The 25491-nt window shown below is 40.6% G+C and overlaps 4 protein-coding genes, 1 long non-coding RNA gene and 1 pseudogene across 8 annotated transcripts; 1 reads left to right on the top strand and 5 right to left on the bottom strand.

Annotated features, from left to right (window-relative positions):
* Nucleotides 1-259: 259 nt before the first annotated feature.
* LOC103969568 (transcription factor MYB106) lies at nucleotides 260-2410 on the bottom strand. The gene is made up of 3 exons (XM_065170341.1): nucleotides 1739-2410; nucleotides 1530-1659; nucleotides 260-1402 (listed from the first exon to the last, which is right to left on the bottom strand). Exons 1-3 carry the CDS (start codon nucleotides 1869-1871, stop codon nucleotides 535-537), a joined length of 1131 nt encoding a protein of 376 aa, XP_065026413.1. The 5' UTR covers nucleotides 1872-2410; the 3' UTR covers nucleotides 260-534.
* A 1318-nt stretch (nucleotides 2411-3728) lies between these two features.
* Nucleotides 3729-9261, bottom strand: LOC135650768 (2-hydroxy-palmitic acid dioxygenase MPO1-like). The gene is made up of 4 exons (XM_065170343.1): nucleotides 8725-9261; nucleotides 4295-4357; nucleotides 4117-4188; nucleotides 3729-4047 (listed from the first exon to the last, which is right to left on the bottom strand). The coding sequence occupies exons 1-4, from the start codon at nucleotides 9082-9084 to the stop codon at nucleotides 3934-3936; spliced, it is 609 nt and encodes a 202-aa protein (XP_065026415.1). The 5' UTR covers nucleotides 9085-9261; the 3' UTR covers nucleotides 3729-3933.
* An 864-nt stretch (nucleotides 9262-10125) lies between these two features.
* On the bottom strand, nucleotides 10126-12586 carry LOC135650431 (uncharacterized). Its single transcript, XR_010501527.1, has 5 exons — nucleotides 12449-12586; nucleotides 12185-12313; nucleotides 11699-12050; nucleotides 10757-11590; nucleotides 10126-10611 (listed from the first exon to the last, which is right to left on the bottom strand). It is a non-coding gene; the product is annotated as an uncharacterized LOC135650431 (long non-coding RNA).
* Nucleotides 11003-14851, top strand: LOC135650430 (ATP-dependent zinc metalloprotease FTSH 6, chloroplastic-like; annotated as a pseudogene).
* A 633-nt stretch (nucleotides 14852-15484) lies between these two features.
* Nucleotides 15485-18719, bottom strand: LOC135650429 (pentatricopeptide repeat-containing protein At1g62260, mitochondrial-like). The gene has a single exon (XM_065169749.1). The coding sequence runs from the start codon at nucleotides 18610-18612 to the stop codon at nucleotides 16549-16551; it is 2064 nt and encodes a 687-aa protein (XP_065025821.1). The 5' UTR covers nucleotides 18613-18719; the 3' UTR covers nucleotides 15485-16548.
* A 1423-nt stretch (nucleotides 18720-20142) lies between these two features.
* Nucleotides 20143-24216, bottom strand: LOC103969573 (amino acid transporter AVT1I). 4 transcript variants are annotated; one of them, XM_065170947.1, is made up of 4 exons: nucleotides 24175-24216; nucleotides 22074-22291; nucleotides 20814-21418; nucleotides 20143-20740 (listed from the first exon to the last, which is right to left on the bottom strand). In XM_065170947.1, the coding sequence occupies exons 1-4, from the start codon at nucleotides 24201-24203 to the stop codon at nucleotides 20228-20230; spliced, it is 1365 nt and encodes a 454-aa protein (XP_065027019.1). In that variant the 5' UTR covers nucleotides 24204-24216; the 3' UTR covers nucleotides 20143-20227. The 4 variants fall into 4 exon arrangements, with proteins under 4 accessions (XP_065027019.1, XP_018674604.2, XP_018674605.2 ...); XM_018819059.2 differs by lacking the exon at nucleotides 24175-24216 and adding an exon at nucleotides 22711-22815; XM_018819060.2 differs by lacking the exon at nucleotides 24175-24216 and adding an exon at nucleotides 22366-22629.
* Between the last annotated feature and the right edge of the window lie 1275 nt (nucleotides 24217-25491).

Here is a 25491-nt window from a genome sequence, read left to right on the forward strand (position 1 = left end):
ATGATCGCATGTGGGTTGTGCCTGTTCATGCCAGTAATCTATTGCGCCTACATCTGCAAGGAGTGAGTGTTCCATCTCCAACCACACACACTTGTTTTGGGCGTGAAGAATTGGTGGTCAAAGGTGGTACATGCCTCCACCGTAATGGAAGGCAGCAGGCGTTTGTGAGGATAAAGCCGTCTCTCATGGTGCTGAGAACATGGTGGGTGAGAGACATGTGGAACTCTTGCATTACTCTGTAGATGTAGAAGATGAGACATCCAGTTCGAATCTCGTGCAATGAATTCTGTGTTAAGATTTGCAAGCAGAGTTGCAGGATATATAGCAAATCATGAGAGGAAATAAACACAACTAAATGAAAGGAAGGAGAGAGAGCGAGAGAATGAACAATCTCTCAGCGTTTTCTTATTGTTTTATCTAATCTCGGTGTGGTTCCGAGAGTATCGAGACAGGTTCGATCTCAGAGGGAGGATACGTGATTGCCTAGTGGTTCATGGCGTGGAAGATGTACGTAAAAGACGCGAGGGAAGTGCCTTAATCTGGGTTGTAGGACACCGGGGAGGAACTGGAGGAGGGAGAGTTGACCCAGTTAAGAATGCTGTTCCAGTAGTTCCGGTTCTCCTCCCCCTCCTCTTCTTCCTCGTCGGCGCAGGTCTCGTGCCCATTCGTATGGGAATCTCGGGAGTGGTCCCGAGTTTTCTGCTCCCCGAACTCACCCAACAGCATTCCGGTGAATCCTGCTCCGAATTGCCCCCATGAACACCCTGCCTGCGAAGCGTACGGTTCCGATAGCCATGGCGCCTCCCCATCGAAGGCCTCGACAGAGAAGCCTGTGAGGCAGTCCGTTGTATCATTTCCCGAGAATCTCCACTCCGCGCCTTCTGGCTCCGAGTTCTCGCTTCCTTGCTGGCTCGCCGGTGCGACGGCCACATCGCCGTCCACGAGCCCGGTGCCGGACTCCGTCGTTGGAGGACGGTTCTCCGGGAAGCTCAACGTGGAGGTGGGTGACTCCAGGTCGACGTTTTCGCCTGGAGTGTTCTTCCGTTCTCTGAGCACGTCGAGGCAGGGAGATGAAATGGGTTCGCCCAACGACGAGGATCTCATCTGTTGCTGCTGCTGCTGCTGCTGCTGTAGGTTCATGGAACCGGAAGCTGCACGCAGCTTTGACTCCCTCGCCAGGCGGGCCTCGGCTTCGAGGCGTGCGCTCTCCCACTGAGCCATGTGGCTGAGGTTGGCAGCGCTCCTGGGTCGGCCGTCGGCGGAGCTGAGGGTGTTGCTGGTGGCCTTGAGGGTGCAAGGATCGATGCCCACCTTGGCCAGCCGCTTCTTCAGGTGGGTGTTCCAGTAGTTCTTGATCTCGTTGTCGGTTCTCTTGGGCAGATGGCTGGCGATCGCGGACCATCTGAAAGCAAGGGAAACGAGACTCTCATCTACCAGCATTAGCAGAGGAAAGAACGCTTCCAGGCGGGTAGTATGACGTGAATGACCGCAGACGTAATCAAGATTCATGGAGTAGCAGCAGCCGTCACCTGTTCCCAAGAAGAGCATGGAGTTGGATGATGGTCTTCTCCTCCTGCGGGCTAAACTCCCCCCTTTTGATGTCCGGTCGAAGGTAGTTGGTCCATCTCAACCGGCAGCTCTTCCCACACCTCTGCAGTCCTGCAATTACAGGAAGCATCACAACTCTCTTCAACCACGCTCTTACGCAGTCGCGGCGACGATAGTTCAGGCGGCTCACCGGCTTTGGCGGGCAACGCTCTCCAGCTCCCATGGCCGTGCTTCTCAACATAAGCGAGCAGCTTCTGGTCTTCCTCCACAGTCCAAGGTCCCTTCTTCAGGTTCACCTTGTCACAGCATGGTGATCGACCCATCTCAGTCGGATCCCGACCTGCAGATCGAGCAAGATATGCTTAAGCTCTAAGGGGGGGCTTCAAAGAGCCGATCTCCACTGCAAGTGACATGCACAAGGAGTAAGAGGTTACAACGAAGCCAAGGTCTCGAGGATTAATAGATGACAACAACAGATGGGTCTTCATGCAGAAATAAATGTTGTTTGGAGGTGTGTCACGGCGTAAACGACCTTCGATCCAACCTCGAGTGTAGTATGCCGTGTTTCCAAAGATTCATCGGGATGTACAGTGGGTGAACGAACGATGGTTGCTCGCTGCAGTTATCGTACTTGTCGCAATCTCAATCCGAAAAATACATGGACGGGACCCAAAAAGAAGCATCGCTCGTAGTTCTAAGCATTCTCTGCAGTCATTTTAAGCCCTCTTTGCTAAGGTGACATCCGCTCATCTAATCCTTCGATGTGGACAACGAAGCTTGTCGCTTCTCAGTTTGCACCGATGCTTGTTGACTCTGCACACCGAGTTGGATGGACTGTCTGCCCCCACACACCATTATGATCGGCGAAGAAGAAGAACACGTGTGCTTCGGCCGAAAGCAAAAAAGAAGGAAATTTAAGATTGATTGATTGAAGAGGAAAAGCATCGATCATAGCTTGGAAGGTTCTCTCTCTACCATATACATTGTCATAAGACATGATCGTATCGGTTAATTGGAGTGCAGAAATTAAAAGTCAAACACCCCTAATAACATAATGAAGAGAGCACCCCCTAATAATCAATAATTACATGCAAAAGGATCATAATTAGAAAAAGGATCAATCGCAAAAGAAAAAATAAAGATTAGTTCATAGAAAAAGGATCACTTGCGTCGACGTTAATGCAATTATCGATCGACGCCGCTCTGCATTTATATCAACATCGACGTAGTTGTCGAGCGATGAATAAGCCGCCGATGTAGATGTCAAGCGACGCTGCTCGGTAATTACGTCGAAGTCAACATAAATGCAGAGTAACCCTTACCTCTTGTCGTTGTTCTTTTCATCTACAACGACCACTCGTCACCCCTAACGACATTGTTGTCCACCACCATTGATGTCATTTGCGTCTGCGTCGATGCCGACGTAATTGCCAAGCGACAAAAGGGTCGTCGACACAGTTGTCGAGCAGTGCCGCTGTGCATTTGCGTTGATGTTGATGCAATTATCGATCGACGCTGCTCTGCATGTACATCAACATCGATGTAGTTATCGAGCGATGAATAGGCTACCGATGTAGATATCGAGCGACGCTGCTCGATAATTACGTCAAAGTCAACATAAATGTAGAGTGACCCTTACCTCTCGTCGTTGTTCTCTTCATCTACAACGACCACCCACGACCCCAACAACACTGTTGTCCACTATCATTGATGTCATCCGTCATCTTCAATTAAAATATTAAAATTATTTTTTTACCTTTTGTTTTCATATTTTTGTTAATAAAACCGATGACGTTAAGATAAATAAACATTGATATTTTATTTTCATAAATATAAAGATGTCAATATAATTTTTTAAAATATAAAAATCTAAATGCTAAATGTAATTACTAGCTACTAGCTACATCAAGTACTCTATAATTAACTCTCATATGCATAATACACATAATAATATTTTTTTTATATAATTTGATCGGTTGGAAACAAAATCACCATTCTAATTTTTATTTTGATTTTATGCAATCGAAACCTGAGCTGAACCATCCAGGCTGGATTTCTGGTTCTATTCCAAACCATCGTCATGCCAACTCATGTCACAAACAGAAGCTTATGAACATTAATTTCTGCCTATCGTCACCACAGTAACTATGAGCTTATCAACATTAATTTCTGCAAAACAGTGAAGAAAAAACATTTTAAATAGTCACAATATCTTTTGGTCCACAAACGGAATTAAATGATGCAACATTAGAACCTTATTTCACCCTTTTATGCTTAAGCCGTCGTACAACATTACTAGACAGTGTAGAGACATATTGCAGATGAGCATATCGGCATTTGATGACATCCGACCCCAACCACAAGCAACTGAAAGGAACCTGCAACTCAAGAAGCCTTCTTCTGCTTGCTGGCTTGCCATGCCTTGCGATCCGTGTCGATCTTCGAGCGGACGCTGGCATGGAAGCCAGGATATGGCTCGTATCCCAACAAACTAAGTGCCTGAATTAGAAAATGTTAGTCACTATATATATTAAATCATTCTTAGTGTAAAGATTTGGAAATTGTTACCTCGAGCAGAACAAAAAATGGAGCCATCAGGAATGCTTGAGAAAGATTATCAAGAAGAGCTGGTGCTCGTTTCTGAAAGGGGACAAAAGCAACTGTGTTGTATCATCTCAAGAAGAAGAAACAATGGAGGTCTTGCCAATCAGCAATTATTTAGTTTACACCACTGTGGCAGGCGTACCTCAAACATTCCATGACCTATAAATTGGAAACTCCAGCAAAACAACTGAGCTGCCAGAACCACCTGTGTACAATATGTTGGATAGACGATTTCAGCAGAATAAACTTGAGACCAGTCACATCAGTTTGTCTGCGGTTCAACATTTAAGGACTGCACAAACTGTGCTGAAATTCTTTCGGTAAATTTGAATGGCAACCAGCTCAAAGTTTCTAATGAAACAATGTGAAGATTAGAAATAAGATGAATATCTAAAAAAAGATGTGCACAGGTGCTACCAAAACATATCATGTAGTTATTGAAACACAAGGCATGCCATTCTGGCATCTTCTTTTATATAAAGAGGGTATTTCACAAAATTTCTCCATGTTTTACCCTGAATCTGGTATAACTCATTTGGGCACAGGGTATACAGGTAATAGGGACCAGTAACAACAAGCTCTAAGCTAAAAAAATTGCAGCAGGATATAGAATAGAATGAAGAAATGAGGCAAAAACAAGAAAGAAACTACTAGACAAAACTCAACAATTAACAATGTACATGAATTGGTTGCAATTGAACAACTCCTTTTAAAAGTGAAACTTAAAACAAAAAAATTAATCAAACTAAAGACTTAGACGAAAGCCAAAGGTGACCTAAACAGCTTGTCTAGTTTCTTGGGTGAAACGAAACATAAGAAAAACACAGCTAATCTATAGTTTCTTAAGTTAAACAAAACATGAGAAAAAGGCAGCTAGTCTATAGTTTCTTAAGTTAAACAAAACAAAAGAAAAATGAAGAGTGGTAAAAGGAACATTAGTTTAAATTGAAACATAACTGTATTTACAGATTCTGTCAAGGTTGGTGTGAAACCATATAATTACTGGTCAGTATTTGAATTTTTTTTTTCTCTGGTTAATTTAGCTGGACCATATAAAATGAGTTGTCAGACCAAGATTTAAATTTTTAACTACGTAAGTGAAGCCAAAGTAATTGATAATGCAGAATCAGGTTGATTTAGCCAACTAGGAATGGAAGGTCCAAAGGATTGGGGAAAATTGGACAACTCATTTTTGCTGCTACCGAACAACAGAAATAAATCCACTCTTTAAGAAAAAGCCACTTAGCCCTTGCTGAGAGAACATGCTACATTTATTCTGTCATCAGATTCAGTTAAACAGTAGCCTCCAGTTGCTATACAACTAATCTACTACAAGTAACAGGTGACCACCAAAACCAAAATTAATGATTTTAACAAACAATCAATTATATGCTGCAATAGATTATTTTATGGACAAAGTTCTGGATAGAAAACTAAAGAGATGTGATTGGCTAAGATCTACAGTGATTAGCTCCTAGCAGGTTGGACAGATTAATGATAATTGGACGGATTGATGTTAACAAGGATAGATATGGCAAAGAATAAAAAGAAAAAAACAGAAACAGAGGAGATAAGGGAAAGACTCCAGATAAACTCACTGAACCACCTACTGCATCTCCTATCTAGCTATAAACTCCGGAAATACCAAACCTAAATCTGACTCAAGATATCAAAAAATTTGTATTACTTGCTCATAGATAAACAACAAACTAATTGAATTGATGGTAATCATATTACCATCTAAAACTCAATTATATTTGAACATGTCTTATGCCTGCACCAACAAAGTAAATCCTTGAAGGACTCTCTTAAGCAAATAGTCAACCATCTGTACCTCGATTCCAAATAGTCATAGACTAAACCAATATCTATCACCCTCTTTCCAAAGTACTGAAGGAATCTTAGAATAACAACTAAAATAACTATGAAGTTCAACTAAAGTTTCCCAAGAAAAGAAAAAACTAATTCTAGGCAAAAACCAACCTTCATTGCATTATGGTAAATACAGATCTTAATAATTATTGCTGCTATAAAAAAAAGGGATTCTTTTGGCTAAATGTCTAAGAAAGGTAAAAGATTATATATTGAAAAATAAATAAGTGAACTTTGGAGGGAAAATCTTGATGAGACGTAGAGATGTAGATGCTTCACTCAATTTAACCATCTATCCGAATGGGGGGAAAGGACAAGCACTAAAACCAAACATGACTTTTTGTTTCTGCCTATCACATGTTGACAACTCTCATAAGAAATAAAAAGAAATTATGCATATATTTGTTCGGATATTGGGCTGTAATGCATTAGAAATTCTTTATTTCACTCAGTAGTTCTCTTTCTTGCTATGATATCAATAGCCTTAGCAGGCTTGCAGCTGGGGATCATAAAGCAACCTTTTCACAACAATTTCTCATCTGATCAAGGATTTATTGCAAAAGCTAACTATTTAAATGTGCTCCAGGCCATGCACCCCACTCTACAAAAGAATAAAATGCATTTGATACAGTTTAACATCTCTTTATGATACTGTTGACCATGGCATAATTAAATAATTTATTTTATTTAAGAAGCAAATCCAGCAACAGTAACACAATTTTGCTATTTCAAAAGGATGAAGACTAAACATATTTGTCAATCACAGAAAATAAAAATAAAAATATTACAGAGTATAATCATAAGTACTAACAATTGTATCTTTCCCAGAAAAAATACAGGAGATATGTAACTGAGAGAGAGCTATATGTCATATTTTGTCTAGAAGTGTGAAAAAAAAGCCCCTCTAGTTAATCTAACCTATATACTAAAGCAGGCAGGCAGATGATCCCTGAAACATGTTTCTATAAGTGTTGCATGTATGCATATGACACAAATTTTGAAAGGTAAATCTTATTTTGTTTTTGATTGACAGCTGCAGTTTTCTCCCTCCAACCAGGACAAACATGGTAGAGTACGTGTAGTTGGTTGATTCTCTTAGGACTTCCCTGTGGCAAGTGGAGAATAGAGACTAAATTTCTGGAGGACATGAAAGTGCAGAGGGTTCTAAATAGATGGTGAAGATAAAATCACCAGTTCATTAGCATAAAATGCATGTCAAGCTAGTACAAAATTTTTTGTCACCTCACTAATATATAATGGATGAAATAGAAGAAGGTTACAAGTGGAGAGAAAGATGACAGACTAATCTTCAGGTTACTATGTAAATCACCTTAAAATAAGGATGAAAGTTGTTGCATCCTGCAGAAAAGGAATTTTTCTTTGATTCAGAAGCTCACGGTTGCAAAAGATACTTGAGATTAACTATCAGATACATATGGATCAGGAATACAAATATGAGATATATGGATCGAAAGATATGGCACTTGGAAAATTGAGCAATTTGGGGAAGGATGGGTATATGCAAAGGACAACTCCAGAATATATGATAAAAATATATTTTTTATAATTTCATTATGAATATATATTTTTAGTTAGCAGCAACTCATAACGAGTGATCAGTGAGTACATACAACCACTTATTCTATAATGCAGATAGTTCTCCTTGATGTCTTTATATCTCTTTTAAAGGGTTTCCACTTGCACATTCAGGGAAGTCAGCTTGACACCTCCTGAGAATCTATTTATGCCATTTATGACTTGTTAATGCACAATATCACAATATGGAGATTTTATTTACTGGAATTTGTATTTCTCACAGAAATAAGTTTATGTTACGTGGACAATTAGGCATTTCCCTTTTGGAGTATCTTAAATCAGTATTCCTTTGGTTTTACAGAATAAATAATAAAAAACCACAATTTTTTTTCCTGCAAATATCAAATTTAGCTCTTCTGTCTAGGGAACTTTTAAATTGTTCACTCTGATCATTAGCTATTCCTAGATCATAACTTAATTAGTATGAAATGATCACTGGTCTTCAGCACTGCTAGTCAGACCCAAGCCTCAAGTTAATTGACTGGAATATAGAATGAAATAGGACATGAGCTTTCTATCAGGAATGTGTCTCCATTGGCCATAAACAGGATTAGCAGACACACAGCAGGTCGATCAAGAGACTTATGAACTAGCAGCAATTATTACCAGTTCATGGACGTTAGAGAATTTCACATGCGTTTAGCTAACAAGCAACCAAAATTTATATCCACATCAAATCATTTCTCCAGAAGGAACAATAATCATTCACTAATTTAAGGCCAAGAATCCAATGCCAAAAAAGTGATACCAGGAGCAAATCACTTGTCGACAAGGTGACCTGATCTCATCAACAATGCTAAAGAAGTACCACGTAGCATAACACGAACCCACCACGAAAAAAACAATAACAAAAAGTTTGCACAGCACACGATGAACGATGAATAGTCGACGGGATGTACAGTAAAGGCATGTTCAACAGTTCATCAATTGCTGTTCGGGGATGAGAAAAGGAAAGAAAATAACAACATAAATCGAATGAATTCGAATCAGGCTGAAAAAAATGGAAGGCATAAACACACCATTCCGATAAATAAATTAAGTGAAGATATGGAGGGATTAGTCAGGAAGGAATATCTCAAGGCAGAAAAGTAAAAAGGGGCCGACCTTCCATGCGAGGGAGAAGCCGAGGCGGACGGCGAGGGCGTGGCTGCCGAACCAGCAGAGGAAGCAGAGGATGGCGGCGAGGGAGCCGGCCTTCCTGTCCATGAACAGGTAGAAGAGGGCATAGACGAGAGCGCCGACGAAGGCGAAGTTGAAGGGCAGCGTCAGGGCGTCGCCTCCTCCCGGTAGAGGAAGATGAAGATGGAGATGGAAGAAGGGCGGGGTGAATTGGAAGATGAGGAGGGAGGTGTAGAAGATGGGCCAGACGAAGAGCATGTGGATGAGGACGTTGACGGGGTTGCTGTGGTACGCCCCGTAGAAGGCGAAGTGCCGCTCCAAATCAAATAAACCCCCCTTCCCCATCTCTCCCTCGATCTCTCCTATCCGTCTCGATCGATCCCTATCTAATACCGATTGATTCTTTCTCGGCGCCAATCTTTAGCAGCAGCAGCAGCAGCAGCCAACAAGAAGAGGATGAGAGAGAAGAGGGGGCGGAAAGCTTTTAACAGGAGGAAGGATGAAAGCCGTTCTGCAACTTGCTTGGGGGTTAAGCCTACGTTGACCGCGTCTGTAAGAATACCTTAATTAATCGTCCACGTATGCATTTATTGGATCCGACTAAAATGAAAATTACATACCCCCGATTGGGGATGTCTTTCCCACCCGGGCGGGCCCACGAACTCGTAATTACTCACCTGTTCCGGCCGAGGCAGGGAACAGACGAGTCCCGTTCCCCTCAGAGCTGGGCCCCCATTTATTTGTAGGTGGAGCCTCCCGGATATCGAGAACGACAAGTGTGCTTCGTGTCCTCGGGAACACACGTAATTTTTTCCTGACAAGTACATGATCCGTTACGCCCGACCCCACGAGACAGGTGTTGAACAAAAGAACGCACAGAGAAAGTTGGAGACGCGAAGCATTATTCGAAATAACATCTTCAAGACCCAATAGATGCATCCCACGTTGTCGCTATGGAGTTGGGACCACCGATGAACGACTCCGATGAGCCTTCCAAGTCTAATTCCGTAAACGTCGTAACATGTCATCTCCTTCCAACCTTTTTCTCATCCCAGTAGCTAAGAATGGACGAGTCCAAGTCCAACATGGCGACTATTATCCAATATAATTGATTTTTAAAATAGATTTAAATAAAAATATATATATAGCAAATAACTCGTTATTTAATATTATTTTGGCTTCTCGCGAAGCATCAATTTGCCCGCTCAGTCTACCTGCGTGGAATTGACGATTGGGAAAATGATAGATGCAAAGCTTCTTTTTCTTTGCTTCTGGAAGCCGTGCAACCTTGTCATCGCCTTCACCTGCTCCATGGCCGAGCAGTTTGGGCCACCGGAGACTAAATGCCATATATCAAATAATGTATTCATCAATCGAGGCAAGATAGGAAGAAAAATGGCAACCTCTTATATTGTTGACATTCAAAACATCAATATAAAATATGTCAGTCATATAATTCTGAATGGTTCGATATTAATATCTATTAAACGTTTTTTTTTCTACGTCACTGTCAAACTCTAATTTTTTATTTAGTATTTGATGTAATAATCAAATACTTTACAACTAAAGACCTTCATGTGATGATGATTACCTGTTCTTTATACTCTCCCATCATTATTAATTCGATGTACCATATATTTTTTTGCTTCATTGTGATATGCTTACACCTTTCTAAAAATATCATCTAACACCACCTTGGCTACTTAGAATTTGGCTCCAGTAATCTCCAGAACCAGTCAGAACTCTCCAGTTGATAGTGTCGAGCATTCACCTCAGGCTTCATGGAACCACAGAAGCCGCTTCCACATGTCCTGATAAGCACGATGTACCTCAATCAATCGAAGAGCCGAGTCCCCCACGTGTGTGGTCAACCTGCCCACCAATGTCACAACTCAGTAGGAAGCAGCAGACTGCAAACTCCACAACACAGCTTGCCAATCCCTAACATATCCTGATCTTTCGAGACAAGCAGATACAAGTCAAGAGATGATAACGACAACGGAGCTACTGAAACTACCTGGATGCTTCGACTTAATCGACAGATCATGCGATGTCTCTCTTCTTTCAGCAGACACTACTACTGATGAATGAACATTTTCACCTTGAAGTTTCTGCAACTCAGAATTCCATTGCATTGCTCATGCTATTTAAACCACCAGCAACCGCCATTGTCCATCTGCCTCGGTACAAGTGGTCCCTTGACATCTCATTTGCTTAGCATAGTTAGAACCAGAAGAACTTTCCTGTTCAAGAAGGAAGAAGAATGTCACCTGCTGCTGTGTCTCTCGCTGCCACCCACCTTTCCGTCTGCAACTCCCTGGATGTTGCCAGAAAGTGCCACATTAAATCATCTGTGAGGAGAGAGAACCTAAACCAGAGAACGGTTTCGGATGCCGATTTTCGAAGAAGAAAGCTGCTCCAATCTGTGGGGCTGGGCCTCGTTGGAGCAGGGCTATCTGTAGCTAAGCCGGCAATGGCTCAGCCAGAGAGTCCTCAAGAGTCTGCATCCAGCAGGATGTCTTACTCACGATTCTTGGAGTACCTGAACGAAGGAGCAGTGAAGAAGGTGGATCTATTTGAGAATGGGACGGTCGCCGTTGCTGAGATATCTAACCCAGCCTTGAAAAAGATCCAGAGAGTCAAAGTGCAGCTTCCTGGATTGCCCCCGGAGCTTCTCAGGAAACTCAAAGAGAAGGATGTAGATTTTGCAGCGCATCCCGTGGAACCCAATGTGGGACTTGCAATCCTCGACTTGTTGGGAAATCTGGTCTTCCCCTTGCTGTTACTGGGAACTTTGTTCCTTAGATCTTCATCACCGAATACTCCAGGAAGCCCCAACTTGCCTTTTGGACTGGGAAGGTAATCAGTTATCATAGAGAAATAAATAATTCAACACAAAACATAATTCTTGTTGAGCTCAAGTAAAATCTTTGATAGCAATGTAGGAACTTAGGCTTACTGGTTCAGAAGAAGGTACGCACACAAAGCATTGATGCTTATGAACTCTGTGCAGGTCAAAAGCCGAGTTTCAGATGGAACCCAACACAGGAATCACCTTTGATGATGTAGCTGGAGTCGATGAAGCAAAGCAGGATTTCAAGGAGATTGTTGAATTCCTGAAATCCCCAGAGAAGTTTGCTGCTGTCGGAGCAAGAATTCCAAAGGGTGTGCTCCTTGTTGGTCCACCAGGGACTGGCAAAACCTTGCTGGCTAAAGCAATTGCAGGAGAGGCAGGGGTTCCTTTCTTTTCTCTGTCAGGTTCAGAATTCATTGAGATGTTTGTCGGAGTCGGGGCTTCGAGAGTGCGGGATCTGTTTAACAAGGCAAAGATGAACTCTCCATGCCTGGTATTTATTGATGAGATTGATGCAGTAGGAAGGCAGAGGGGAACAGGAATTGGAGGAGGAAATGATGAAAGAGAACAGACACTGAATCAGCTACTCACTGAAATGGATGGTTTTAGTGGTGATAGTGGAGTTATTGTAATTGCTGCTACTAACAGACCAGAAGTTCTTGATTCAGCTTTGCTCAGACCAGGAAGATTTGATCGACAGGTAACAAAATTGTTTCCACACTGTTATTAGACAAGGCCACAAGATTTAGCAATGCTATCATAATACAGTTAACATACGATTACAGTCAAATGTAAGGCATGAAAGCAGATATAGTTTGTCAGTTTCAGCAGGTATAACAAAACTGTGCAATCTACCTTACGAGAGAGTGACTATTTACTCTTACTTTGCCTTGCAGGTAACTGTTGGATTGCCTGACATCAGAGGAAGGGAAGAAATACTAAAAGTGCATAGCAGCAATAAGAAGCTTGACAAAGATATATCCTTGAGTGTTATTGCAATGAGAACACCAGGATTCAGTGGTGCAGACCTAGCAAACTTGATGAATGAAGCAGCAATTCTTGCTGGAAGGCGAGGAAAAACTAGAATAACAGCAAAAGAGATTGATGATTCAATCGATCGCATTGTGGCTGGCTTGGAAGGAACCAAGATGACAGATGGGAAAAGCAAGATACTGGTGGCTTACCACGAGATTGGACATGCCATTTGCGCGTAAGTATAACTTTTCTCTCTTTATAATTGCAATTCTTGTAATTTGTTAGCCACCATGCAAAAGCGTTTCATCTTCAATGTCCATATGTATCAACATCTGTGAACTTGGGTACTGCAGTGAATGCAAGAAACAGATTGTTAAGATGACTGTTCTAGTTTTTGCATTGACATAACTGACATAATAATCATGACAAAGTAGACACAGCATGAAAGAATTAATGCAAAATGTAGATCGTACCAGAAAAGTTATCCATATACATGGACCAAATTACTAGGACTTCAAGCAGAGGAAACCAGATGTAGAAAACTGTATAATTGCTCTCTTTTATTTCCATAATGTAGTTTTTACCATTGACAAACCGAAAAAGGAACATAACAGTTAAGAGGCGTTACTGTCAATCACATAGAATATTCAGATCTTGCATTTGATCAGAAATATATAGAATTTTCTATTTTCTTGCTCTCATAAATATAGGAATATATCTTGTACATGGTACAAAATCTCACAAATTTGTTAACATTTAGTTACAAGCTAGTTGGAAGTCAAATTGAGTGATGCATTTTGAAAGTGAAGGGAAAAGAGTTTGAGACATCATACATGAGCTTACATAAATTATACTGATCAATTGGTTAACAAAAGAGCTTCCTTGAACAAAGAGAACTTCTCAAGTATCTGAAACATTGAGGTTTGAGTCATCTTTGAATATGATAAGATAGGAAAACATTGTGATCCAAAGCATCAAATAGCCAGGCATCATTAAGCTGTCAGATGTAAAGCACAAGGTTAAGAATCATAATGTAATGGGCTGGTCATGAGGTATCAGATTTAGCTATTTTTATTCCATGGACACGCATGTCCATGTCTGCAAGTCCCATCAAATATATACCCATGTGTTCATGAGTCAAACACTTGCCAAACTCTTAAACTATGTTATTCGAATATTGAACAATGTTAACAATGTAACAATTGAATGCTTTCATGATTTTAAGAATTTTTATGAAGTTCACCCCCCAATACTTCACATTTTCAGTACATTAGGAGACATAAGCATAATTCTTATGCCTCAAATTCTTAGGTGTTCTTTTATCAACATATTTCTCCTCGATATCAATCAATCTCAAATTCTTATGATTGTATCAATTCAACACTCTTAATTAACTGGATCCCAAATTGCAGGACACTCACCCCTGGACATGATCCAGTGCAAAAAGTAACTCTTATTCCTCGAGGTCAAGCTAAAGGCCTTACTTGGTTCCTCCCTGGAGAAGACCCAAGTCTTATTTCGAAGCAGCAGATCTTTGCTAGAATAGTTGGAGGTTTAGGTGGCAGAGCAGCAGAGGAAGTAATATTTGGTGAAACAGAAGTAACCACTCTGGAGACTTGCAGCAGATAACACAGATAGCAAAACAGGTATACTCTTTTATTTAACATAGACTTGTAAAAGAAAATCTATTCATTTCATATTTTCAAGCTAAAATAAATTCAGAGCTGACATACAATTATCATTCTTACCTTTTGATCCTTTTGATTCTAATCAGATGGTCACCATGTTTGGAATGTCTGAGATTGGGCCATGGGCATTGGTGGATCCAGCAGTGCAAAGTGGTGATGTGGTTCTGAGAATGCTAGCTAGGAATTCCATGTCTGAAAAGCTTGCAGAAGACATTGAAAAGTCGGTAAAAGATATCATTGACAAAGCCTATGAAATAGCAAAGAAACACATTAGGAACAATCGAGTGGCCATGGACCACTTGGTTGACGTACTGCTAGAAAAAGAGACTCTCACAGGTGATGAGTTCAGAGCAATTTTATCCGAGTTCATCGATATTGCACAACAAAGAGATGAGACAAGAGCTGGTACAGAACCGGTTGTTGCTTGAGGTGTCCAGTTAGTTCATGTAAAAGTTCCCAGTGACATGACTTGATATGCTGCCTAATGAAAAATGCTAGGCAGTCAATTGGTGATGCATGTATAAGTTTTCGGTTAATGTGTATATATAATAAAATCTATACAAGCTTTATGGAACAATCAAAATTTTGAGGAGTCTGTAGCCATGACTGTCCACTAGATTATAATCTCCATTAGGGGAAAAATGCAAAGTGTGCACACAGGTTAGTATGCATATGGTTTTAAAGGACAATGGTATACAGATCATAGCATACTGGTATAACACTGTACCAACCATACCAATCAGCAACGACATATCAAACAATCTTAGTATTTTTCTTATTGACATAATCCATAGCATCCCATTCAGTATCATCCAACAAGATTTTGTATGGGTTCTGGAATTGGAAAAAATATGAAAATGTAGAACTTCAACAACTAACCCATGCAAAAAAAACCTTTTAAGCAAAGACCAACCACAAAACATTATCAGAGCATCAATAAATGTGAAAATAAAAAATATCGTTATCATCATTGTTGCTCTATTTCTGCCGCCTTCAACATCTATTTCAGGAAAACTCTCTCCGGAATTTTGCAAAATATGTTAATAAGAAAGTTGCCAAGTAAAACAGTAGATTGTATCAAGACAGGTCAATGACACCTTCTTTCTTCACGCAAAAAGTACTGATCTCAGGCTTTACATTTGTTCATATCTTTCAAATATTCAAGCATATCTGTGCAATGTAAAACCTCGACCAGGAAGTTTACTTCATTGATCGGAGGAAAACATAGGTGAAGCTTAGAATATAAATGAACATTTTCAGCAGAACTCATGCAATCCATAAGCCATACTTGCCTTGTACTCATCAAACATATAGACCAATTCTGAGCATGAGAGGTATGATGTTTATTCGTGCAGCAGGATAGCACAACATTCCATGCTACATTGTCTCGCTCAAGCTTTCTTATTATTTTTCTTCTTTATATACACGTAAGAATTCTCACTTCCTCTGAATACCTATCTTGCAAGATCCTTCCATGCACTTCTCCAGAAGATCTAGAGATTCGAAGGCAAGACTTGAGGACAGATGAAAGGGGTAGAATGATCCCCGCTTCAATTCATAGAAGGGGAACATCAAAGCTGCCATAGGAGTAATTTCATCGTAGATGCAATTCAGTCAAAGATGTTGGGTTTTGGGATCTGCTGAAGGTGTGATGCAGTCTATGTACGCGAATCCATAAGCAACTTATAAGGTCACCAAAAGCAAAAGTGTTTTGAGAGACTCTACAGTTTGATGCAGTTAAAAGTTTTCCTCAGAAACTAGATGTATGTTGCTAAAAGCTCCATTTTGGTATTCCGTTGATGTTTTACATAAATCTGTGTTCCTCATGCTTGGCTAAGTTCCAGAAGAACAAAATTCCTTCTTTTGGAAATACTAAGATCAAATCCTTCTTTAAAAAATCATAAAAATGCTTTTCCCAATCTAAAAGGATGAAATGCCACCTTGAACCAAACTATTTAATTGGTTAAAATCATCTATGTATTTAGATAACTAATGACTAACCCAGTAAATAAATCTCCTCATCTATCCAAACCAAAGGAAGGTTTATCAGTTTCTCACCTTCAATTGCCCTGTTCTTCTTAAGCTACTGATGAAAAGAGCAATTAGAGACCTGAAATATGTACCTAGCGAGAGTTGCACTGAAGAGGCAACTTGGCTCGAAATGGATTGATTGTTGGGGATGCATCTTGTACTAATTTTGATGAGCTAACTTGAAAATAACCAACATGGACTCAAAATTCCTAGTGAATGCAAAACTTTGGTGCCATAATTTACATAACACCATTCTACAATTCAATCAAGTTGTGAGTCTCTTATGTGCCTATTGCAACTCTCTATCAGTGAAAAAATCTCATGTGAAGAGGGATGTGATGTGTCCCCTGAAACAAATATATGAACTTTGTTGTGCATCTCAATCCAACTGTAACCAGGCTGCTTCACAACCCTGTTCTTATCCATGTTTTTCCTTATCTCAGTGGCATTATCCCATTTCCCTTCATCTACATGCATGTTATGCAACAATACATATGGAGCAGAGCTTTCAGGTTCAATCTCCACCAAGGCCTCTGCAGCAACCTGAGCCAATGCCACATCGTTGTGAACTCTACAAGCACCTAGCAATGCTCCCCATACGGCTTTATCGGGTTTAACTGTCATGTTGCTTATCACCTCCCTTGCATCCTTGAGATGCCCATGCCGGCCTATAAGGTCTACTAGGGAAGCATAATGCTCAACTTTAGGTGCAATTCTGAATTCATTAACCATGGAATCAAATTCTCTCCTACCTTCAGCCACTAGCCCGGCATGGCCACATGCATTGAGGATGGCGATAAAGGTTATGTAAGTTGGCCTAATACACCTCCGTTTCATTTCTTCAAAGAGCTCAAGAGCTCCTCTGGCCTGCCCATGCTGTGCATATCCACCAATCATTGCATTCCAAGTGACAACGTTCCTTTGACTTCCCATGCCATCGAAGATGGCTTTGGCATCCATCAACTTGCCGCAGCGAGAATACATAGTGACGAGGGCATTGTTTATTGGAATGTCTGGTATGATCGTCTTGGTGATCAGTTGATGCACTTTAGTCCCTAGAAGAAGCTTTGCATGACCAGCACAAGCACTGAGCACCGAAGACAGAGTATGCCGGTCCGGTCTCTCACCGGCAACTAGCATGTTAGCAAACAAGTCAATTGCTCCATCATAGTCTCCATTCTGCTCATATCCAGCGATCATTGCGTTCCAAGAGACGATGCTCTTTTGGGGCATTTCGTCGAAGATTCTCCTTGCTCGTTCCACCTGGCCTTTCTGAGTGAATCCACATATCATTGAGTTGCATGTCCATGAGTCACTATTGGGCATTTCCTGGAAAAGAGCTTCAGCCTCGTCCATTGCTGAGGCTTGTGTATAGGCGGCAATCATGGTATTCCATGTTACCAAGTCTTTCTCAGGCATCTCATTGAAGAGTGCCCTGGCTGCGAGAATATCACCAGCCTTGACGTAGCACATGATCATAGAATTCCATGATACAACATTCCGTTCGAAGCTTCTCACTTTACGATGCATTTTCTTTGCATCTATCTCTGCATCTTGATTCGGACCATGAGGAATCAAGTCGAACAATCTCTTTGCTTCCTCGACCTTTCCCTGCTGGGCATAACCAGCGATCAAGGTGTTGTACGCATCAATAGCCCCATCAATCACCTTGGCTTTTCGTCTTTTTCCAAGCAGAAATTCTTCCACCTCTTCCAGCCTGTTATTGTGGATGAGGCCTGACACCAGTGCGTTCAAGGAAGCAGCATCATGGATAGGCATCCTGTCGAACAGCTCGACAGCCCTTTGAACATCACCAACACCAAGATATCCGGTCATCACGGTGTTCCAGGACACGACGTTCGCATCGGGCATTCTGCCAAAGAGTTGCATGGCTTCCTCCATCCTGCCATTCCGTGCGTAGCCAGTGATCATGGTGTTCCACGAGATAATATCTCTGGTCGGCATGCGTTCGAAGAGGCGGCAGGCCTCCTCGAGCTCTCCAGGGTCCCTCGACAGTGCGTAGCCCGCGAGTATGGAGTTCCAGGAGACAACGTCCCTCTGTGGCATTTCGTCAAACAACTTCCGGGCCTCGACAAGCTCGCGGTGGCGAACGTAGCCACCGATCATGCAGTTCCAGGAGACGACACTGCGGCGGTCGAGGAGGGCGTCAAAGAACCGGCGCGCTTCGCGGAGGCGGCCGCTTCGTATCAGCTGGGATAGGGCCTGATTCCGCCGGCGGACTTCGAGGGGAGGGTCAGCGCCAGCACGAGAACGAGCGGCGGGGATCGCACGGCTGCGCCCAATCGGCGGAGCCAACCTTCTCATCTCATCTCACCTCTTCCAACGCGAATGGTTATCATGTATTCGACATATTTCCTGCGCGCGTGTGCGGTGTTTTGCCCCTTCCGTTACCAATCAAAAGTTCAATAGATTTCTTGACACATTGCATCCGTTGTGTCAATATATATATATATATATATATATATATATATATATATATATATATATATATATATATATATATATATATATATATATTTATTTATTTATATATTATTTATTTATTTATATAAGATTTATAAATACAAATATGTCATATAATGTCTGTGAAAAAGGTAAGCTATCATCATTTCACTTCAAGAATAAAAAAAAAATTATTACTTAATGTCTATATTAATCATAAATTATGTGATACTAGTATCAATAAAATTAGAATATTTTTCCTTGCCACATTGATAGAAACACTAGAAGTATATTTTATACTAAATTTATTATCATATAGATAAAATTTTATTTTAAGTAAATAGGGCACTCTTAATCAAATGCAAAATAAACTTAATGGATGATAAACTAATTGACTCTCTCAAGCACGTAGGGTTACCCTTAGGGATACTATTTTGGGTGTTACTCGTTGTTGTGGGAAACAACTATGAGACGTGGCCTCGGGGCCGACGCGGCTCTGGGGCGTTCCTCGAGCCCGCTGAGGCGATTGTCCGGAAGGAACTTTCGGCTTCGCACCTGCACAAAGGTCGGGCCGAGGCGCTCGGCCCGACCCCTCCGACGATCAAGTTAGCTGATGTGGAGGGGGTTTCAAATGAAAAAGGGTTTTTGTGTGTCTGTCCCCCCCCTTCTAATGAAAGAGAGGGTATTTATAGGGAAGCATACTGCTTCCTGAGCTACCCGCTTGCAGGAGGCAGACTGGTAGCATCTGACTTTGTGTTGGCGTGGCGTGAAGAATTGAGCTTTGGCAGGATGTTAATGCACCTCGGTCGGCGTTCCGGTCTGCATTGACCAGGTGCTGTTGCGTGAGGCGTCATCTGACGTCAACCGAGTCTTATCATAATTACTATCCACATCACTCATTTTCACTATTTATCTATCACCTCAATCTGCCCTTAATAATATTAAAAATTATAAAATTAATTTTCTAATAAAAAAAATATAACCAAAGATGTTTGCCAATTGTTTCTTAGGAGAATGTTACTCACCCTAGAAAAGAAGGGAGTTTAAGGATTATGGTTTACATTTATTTAAATTTACTTTCTAACAAAAAAGAATTAGTTTCTCTATTAAATAGGCAAAATATAGATGTTTTCAATAGTACTTAGCTTTTTTATATTCCTTTGGTTATAAAACCCACATTTTTTAATGTTAATTATTATTCTAGTGATTGTTATGTTTCTTCTTTGATATATTATAACAGTTAAAATTTTAATAAAATAAGTAAAATATTTGGAAGTATTATGTGTGAAAAAATATATAAGCTTAACATCTATATATATATATATATATATATATATATATATATATATATATAGTATCTTATTCAATCATCAATAGATTTCCTATACGACATACTGCAATGATGCTATGAGATAGCTTAACCTTTCACCAGTCAACAAATTTTCTCTTATAAGGCTGATCACACCTTACAGCCTCTTCATAGTTTGTGATAGATCTCTCTCAAAGACGTGTAAGTACCTGTGACTGCCATCACGCACCCCATCATCAGAATACAGAAAATAGTCACCAGCTCCACCACATGAATGCAGTGGGGTTTGAAGATCTTGAGGTAGCAGAGACATGGGAGCAAAATGGAGACAACCATACCCAGCAATGATCCAATGAATGCCATGAGGTATCCAAAGAACGGAATCGCTAAAGCTACGGTAACCATGCTGAGCATTAGGAGTGTTCTCGTAAGGCACGGTTTCAAGCTTTTGTGGTATTCTGCCAATCTTTCTTCGATGGCATTTGCGATGGGTGTAACCATCAGTGCATATTTCGTGAAAGGATTCACCACGGTCGTGTATATCGCAATCTTTGAGCTTATGTTTCCGATGGGGAGATTCAACGTCACTTGGGATTTCAGGTTGTCGCCATACATGAGGTATCCAATGATCGCCATTGATCCATAATTGATAGTGCAGAGAACAAAGCAGACGATCAGTACCTGCGAACGATAAGGGGAGTTAAGACAAACTAGAATACATAAATCAACGAGTGATTTCCTGCAAATCACTGACCTTAGAGAATTTGGTGGAGTCTTTCATCGAGGTGCATAAGGTGGGGAACACTGCATGACCACAGTAGCAGAAGGCATACAAACCTAACGCAGTTGGCAATCCACTCAAGTTCACAAGTCTGCCTCTTTCATGGAAGCCAACCTCGACCGTGGCAGCTGAAAGCACAGAGCAAACCATGATGACGGAAACCAGCACTCCGCCGGCAGAAACATAAGCGAGCAGCCCCATACTCCGCATCCATGTGGTCGGCAGGACGACGAGCGCGGCGAGGATGACGAACAGCTGCTTCGCTGCTATGTTAAGCATTCCGATCCGGATACTGGCGCCGGGGAACAGGTTTTCTAAGTTGTCCCCTTGCAGTATAAGGAATCCGATAGCGACGAGGTAGAGCTCGAGGTACATGAAGACGGAGACGGCTACCCTTCCCTTGTGGCCAAATGCAAACTCCCCGATGTCTGGGTAGGTTTTGATGTTTGGGCTCCTCTGCATGCAGCGCTGTAGGAGTAGTCCGGTGTAGCAGCAGATGGCTGCCAGCATGAAGAGAACGACGAGGCTCAACCATCCGCCACTCGAGAGCGCATACGGAATCGATACTATCCCAACGCCTGCGAAACAAAGACCACCATGAATCGGGAATCTGTTTCTGTGATGCTTTCGTAGAGAGTCACCAATATTTCATGAATCGTGTGACCAAAATGAGAACGTAGAACGAAATGTGCAACTACGATCAGCAAAGCATGATAAAAATACACATCCGTGGCTCAAAGAACACAAATTACACTATGAAGATGGCAATTCAAGACTATAATTGTAGTCACAATAGGTTATATTTCACACAAAATGAACATCCCACAAAATTACAGGTTCCTCATATTCCTAACAATTAGAATTTGAGAGAAGAAAATTCAAAATGAATTTAGAGATATTTTTAGAATTTTCAATACTAATTTAGATAGATATGAATAATTTTGTGAGGATCGTGTGATTATTAACATAGGAATGTCACCTTATTCATCTCATTTTTAGTCGTATGGTGAATCAAACACTGTTCATGAGTGCTTCAAACCTCATAGGGAAAGAGATTGGTGCTAAGTTTAATTGGATTTTTCCAAAAGATAGGGATGAAATTAGCTGTAAGATAATAGAATAAACAGAAATAAAAAAATATAAAGAAGAACTCCATGGCTTCGCTACAAAATACTGATCAAAAGATGGAAGAAATCCATGAACAGAAACGGTGTCAGGAAGAGGAGGAGTCACCTGATAAGGCATTGAGTCCATTGAAACAAGTCCTAACAAAGGTAGCACCAGCCTGCGGAGACTCTTGCCGCTGCTTCCTGTACTGGATCTCATGCCCGTATGGGCGGAGGAGCGGCACGGTGACGCCAGGGCCACCCTCGTCACCGACGACAGACACGGCATGAGTTCCGGCTTCCGGATCTGATATTGATGGTTTCACAGCCATCCTCTTGTTCTCGCTGAAACAGACAGAACTGGTTATGGATCAATAAACAAAGAGAGAGAGGAAGGACGTGATCTCAACCACTTGCACCAGCGACGCAAGCGGCAGCGGCGGCGTCTCGGGAACAAAGAGTTTGGTGTGGACTTGACCTCCGTTGATGGGAGGAGTTATTGATTAGTCAGCACAATCCGATTAGCTGTAGGCTCTATCTGGATATGTATGTATGTGTGTGTGTGTGTGTGGTTTTTTCTGGTTTATTATTCTTCTTTATGGGTTGTTTAAGACAAAGTTACAAACTCTTGGAGAAATATCATCAGACAAGAATGTCACGCAGATTCCACTGAAATCAAAGGGTCGATCAAAAGCATCGCCTCTTTATCTTTCATTGGAGTAGGATGCTAACATATGAGCACGATGATCCAAGGTGCAGCTAACCCGATAGATCCATGGTCCCTGCATGCCCCTCCCTCTCTGCTAGCTATGACCATGAAGCTTGGAGTCCGTCTCCCTCGTGAGCAGACTACTTTATTCGATGGGACCAAAAGCAGCCAAATCAAAGGCGATGATCTATGCCTGTCTCCTGGTTATATGGTAGAGTCGTCCTGTTATTTGAACTCTTGCAGGCATCCGTGGCTGTCATGTTTTGGAGTTCTTGGCCTTTGGCGGACAACGAATCTCTTCGATGATGGATCTCTGGGCTTTTGTGGAAGCTTCATTATGTCAGCGTTACTTAATAATGAACATTGACTTCCATTTTATAGCTTTAATTTGCTACTGAGAGTTGCTCGTGGGTGCCTAAATTATCGCTCTCTCTCTCTCTCTCTCTCTCTCTCTATTCTTTTGGTCAGGTTGAAGTTTATAGAACATTTTGATTTTTTTGGGAACATAAATGTGGCAAATTTTTGCCGTTTAGGAGTCTTCAGTTTGCCGGAATCAAAAGTATAAAAAGACATAACATCTACTGTGCTCCTCAATCGACATGGTGTTGGTGTCGATTGAATTATGAAGTCACACAAATCAACTTCTCACAAGAAGTGAGCTCACTTTATCTGTGTGGTTAGTTTGATTTTTTTTTTTTAAATAAAAGTATTGTTAGCACCGAAAGGTCTTTCGAAATTAAACCTGAAATTAAAAAAATATAAAATACTTTTAATTTTAATTTTTTAATAATTAAAAAAAATTGAAAAAGAAATAACCATCGGCTAAATCCATGATGAATGGAGAGGTTACCGATCAAAATTTTGATAATAGAGAACAAAGAACCTAAAGAGAGACGATGGATATCGAAGAAAATATTTGATGAGATTACGAGTCCAGGTGATAAAATTGTGAGATGGATTTGATACAATCGAATTGGATAGTAGAAGGAAAAAAAGGCTTAAATCAGATTTATCATAGCCAAAGACGATATTAGCCCAAAAGAGAGGTGGGAGCAATACAACGGGGAAGAAAAGAAAAACCTGAAACAAGGAATAAAGAGAAGAGACGAATTATCGAGGAAGGAGATGGTTCAATGGAAGAGACAAAAAGAATATAGTTGGAGACTTATAAATCTAAAGGGATTAGGTCATAATAGACATAAATACGAGCGAGAATGATAAATAATAGGTAGAGGAATCACCATGAGCTAAGAAGAAGAGATCCCGATGGGCAGAAAGGATTGCAACGAGCGAGATGAGGTGAGCAAAGAGTACGATAGGGTTTTCCCATTATCAGGGAAGGGACATATAGCATCTCTCTCTGGATGTAAAAGAGATAGATTTGATGCTAACATATCATATTTGTATCGATTATAATTTCATTATAATACAATGATGATACAAAGAGAGCCCAACATAACATAAATAAAATACTAAGAGAGAAAAATAAACAAGAAGAGAGAGAGAGAAGGATCCCTACCTAATATTTAGTTGGTAATCACCAAGCATCTCTTCTCCTTCCTCCGCGACATTAGCACCATGAATGACCTCTATAAATAAAAGAGGGAGGAGATCTTAACCTTACGTTTTATTTATTATATAAAATTATAATATTATAGTGAACAATAAAAAAATTAAAGATATAAAATATGAAAAATGCGGAGATTTGGTCCCGTCAGTTGATATATCAATGTCAATTATTAATTGTGTCAATGTGCATTATGATATATAAAGTCTGTGTCAATGTGTACCATGATATATAAAGCCAATTGCTAACTGTATCAATGTGTACCATGATATATAAAGTCAATTATTAACTATGTCAATATCTCAATGTGTATCATGATATATAAAGTTTATTCATAGAAACATAAATAGGACGATGACTTATAGCTTGAGTCAATTTTGGCTGTCTTGAATAGATAGACCCATAGAAGAGGAACTTATTTAAACCACAAGTTTTGTAGGATTATGTTATCAGCTTATTAAAAAAGAAAAAAAAAAAAGATCCTTTTTCAGTCAACCAAAAGAAAAAGAAAAGAACATCAAACCAATAGCTTGTAGCCCACTCCAAAGAAGGCTAGCATGCCTACACTTTGAAATGGCCCGTGATCCAATAGATTTGTGGGCCCTCTTCACCTTTAGCATTCCGTCAACACCAAGTTGCAACAATTTAGTTAACATTTTTCACTCTTTAATTTTGATATATCTTATAATTTTTTTATATTGAGAATTATATATATGACTGGAATAACCAGCAAAAATATATGAGAGATCTTTGAATCTTAAAGAATTATCCACATGTTTCATGTTTTTTAAATAAGATTCATTTTCTTCCATCCTCATGTCTTTTTTTTTTTTCTCTTTCTCTTTTTAAGAATCAAACAAAAACGATAAACATGTTTTTTTTTTTGTTTTATTGTTCTTTGACTTTTTTTACTGTCAACCCTTTGCAAAGTCCTAAGATCAAATTCACCACCTCAAGGAAAGGAGTCAGTTTCAGACTCAGTGCAGAATATAGACTCCGACTGCTGCTTGCTTACTCAAACTGTTGCTGCCAAACGTAGGATCGAAGAATGCTATCGCCAGGGTTGATAACGCAAGTTCATGTTTTTGTCGATCCAAGAATCTTTCTGTCCACTTCATTTAATAGTCTTTTTCTAGTTTCTCGTGACAGCGTACGGGAGGCAGCATTCCTTTCCTGTGGAGATAAGGAATCGAATTGTATTATGTGATGCCTGCTGTCGTTCACAGAGATATCAAGGACGTTCTGGAACTCCGCATCAACGCCTGGTGA

Source organism: Musa acuminata, chromosome BXJ3-10 (assembly GCF_036884655.1).
Source record: "Musa acuminata AAA Group cultivar baxijiao chromosome BXJ3-10, Cavendish_Baxijiao_AAA, whole genome shotgun sequence".
NCBI classification, from domain to species: Eukaryota; Viridiplantae; Streptophyta; class Magnoliopsida; order Zingiberales; family Musaceae; genus Musa; species Musa acuminata.

Bases quoted from the DNA above. Each gene is read 5' to 3' on its own strand.
- LOC103969568 (XM_065170341.1), bottom strand. From the start codon at position 1,871: ATGGGTCGATCACCATGCTGTGACAAGGTGAACCTGAAGAAGGGACCT. The intron at 1,660-1,738 runs GTGAGCCGCCTG...CTGTAATTGCAG, and splicing joins AGCGTTGCCCGCCAAAGCCG to GACTGCAGAGGTGTGGGAAG. The intron at 1,403-1,529 runs GTGACGGCTGCT...CCTTGCTTTCAG, and splicing joins CATGCTCTTCTTGGGAACAG to ATGGTCCGCGATCGCCAGCC.
- LOC135650768 (XM_065170343.1), bottom strand. From the start codon at position 9,084: ATGGGGAAGGGGGGTTTATTTGATTTGGAGCGGCACTTCGCCTTCTAC. The intron at 4,358-8,724 runs GTCGGCCCCTTT...TATTGTACACAG, and splicing joins GCTTCTCCCTCGCATGGAAG to GTGGTTCTGGCAGCTCAGTT. The intron at 4,048-4,116 runs GTAACAATTTCC...TTTCTAATTCAG, and splicing joins CATTTTTTGTTCTGCTCGAG to GCACTTAGTTTGTTGGGATA.
- LOC135650429 (XM_065169749.1), bottom strand. From the start codon at position 18,612: ATGAGAAGGTTGGCTCCGCCGATTGGGCGCAGCCGTGCGATCCCCGCC.
- LOC103969573 (XM_018819059.2), bottom strand. From the start codon at position 22,763: ATGGTCATAGCTAGCAGAGAGGGAGGGGCATGCAGGGACCATGGATCT. The intron at 22,292-22,710 runs GTTAGCTGCACC...TGTCTGTTTCAG, and splicing joins AGGGACCATGGATCTATCGG to CGAGAACAAGAGGATGGCTG. The intron at 20,741-20,813 runs GTCAGTGATTTG...TATCGTTCGCAG, and splicing joins ACTCCACCAAATTCTCTAAG to GTACTGATCGTCTGCTTTGT.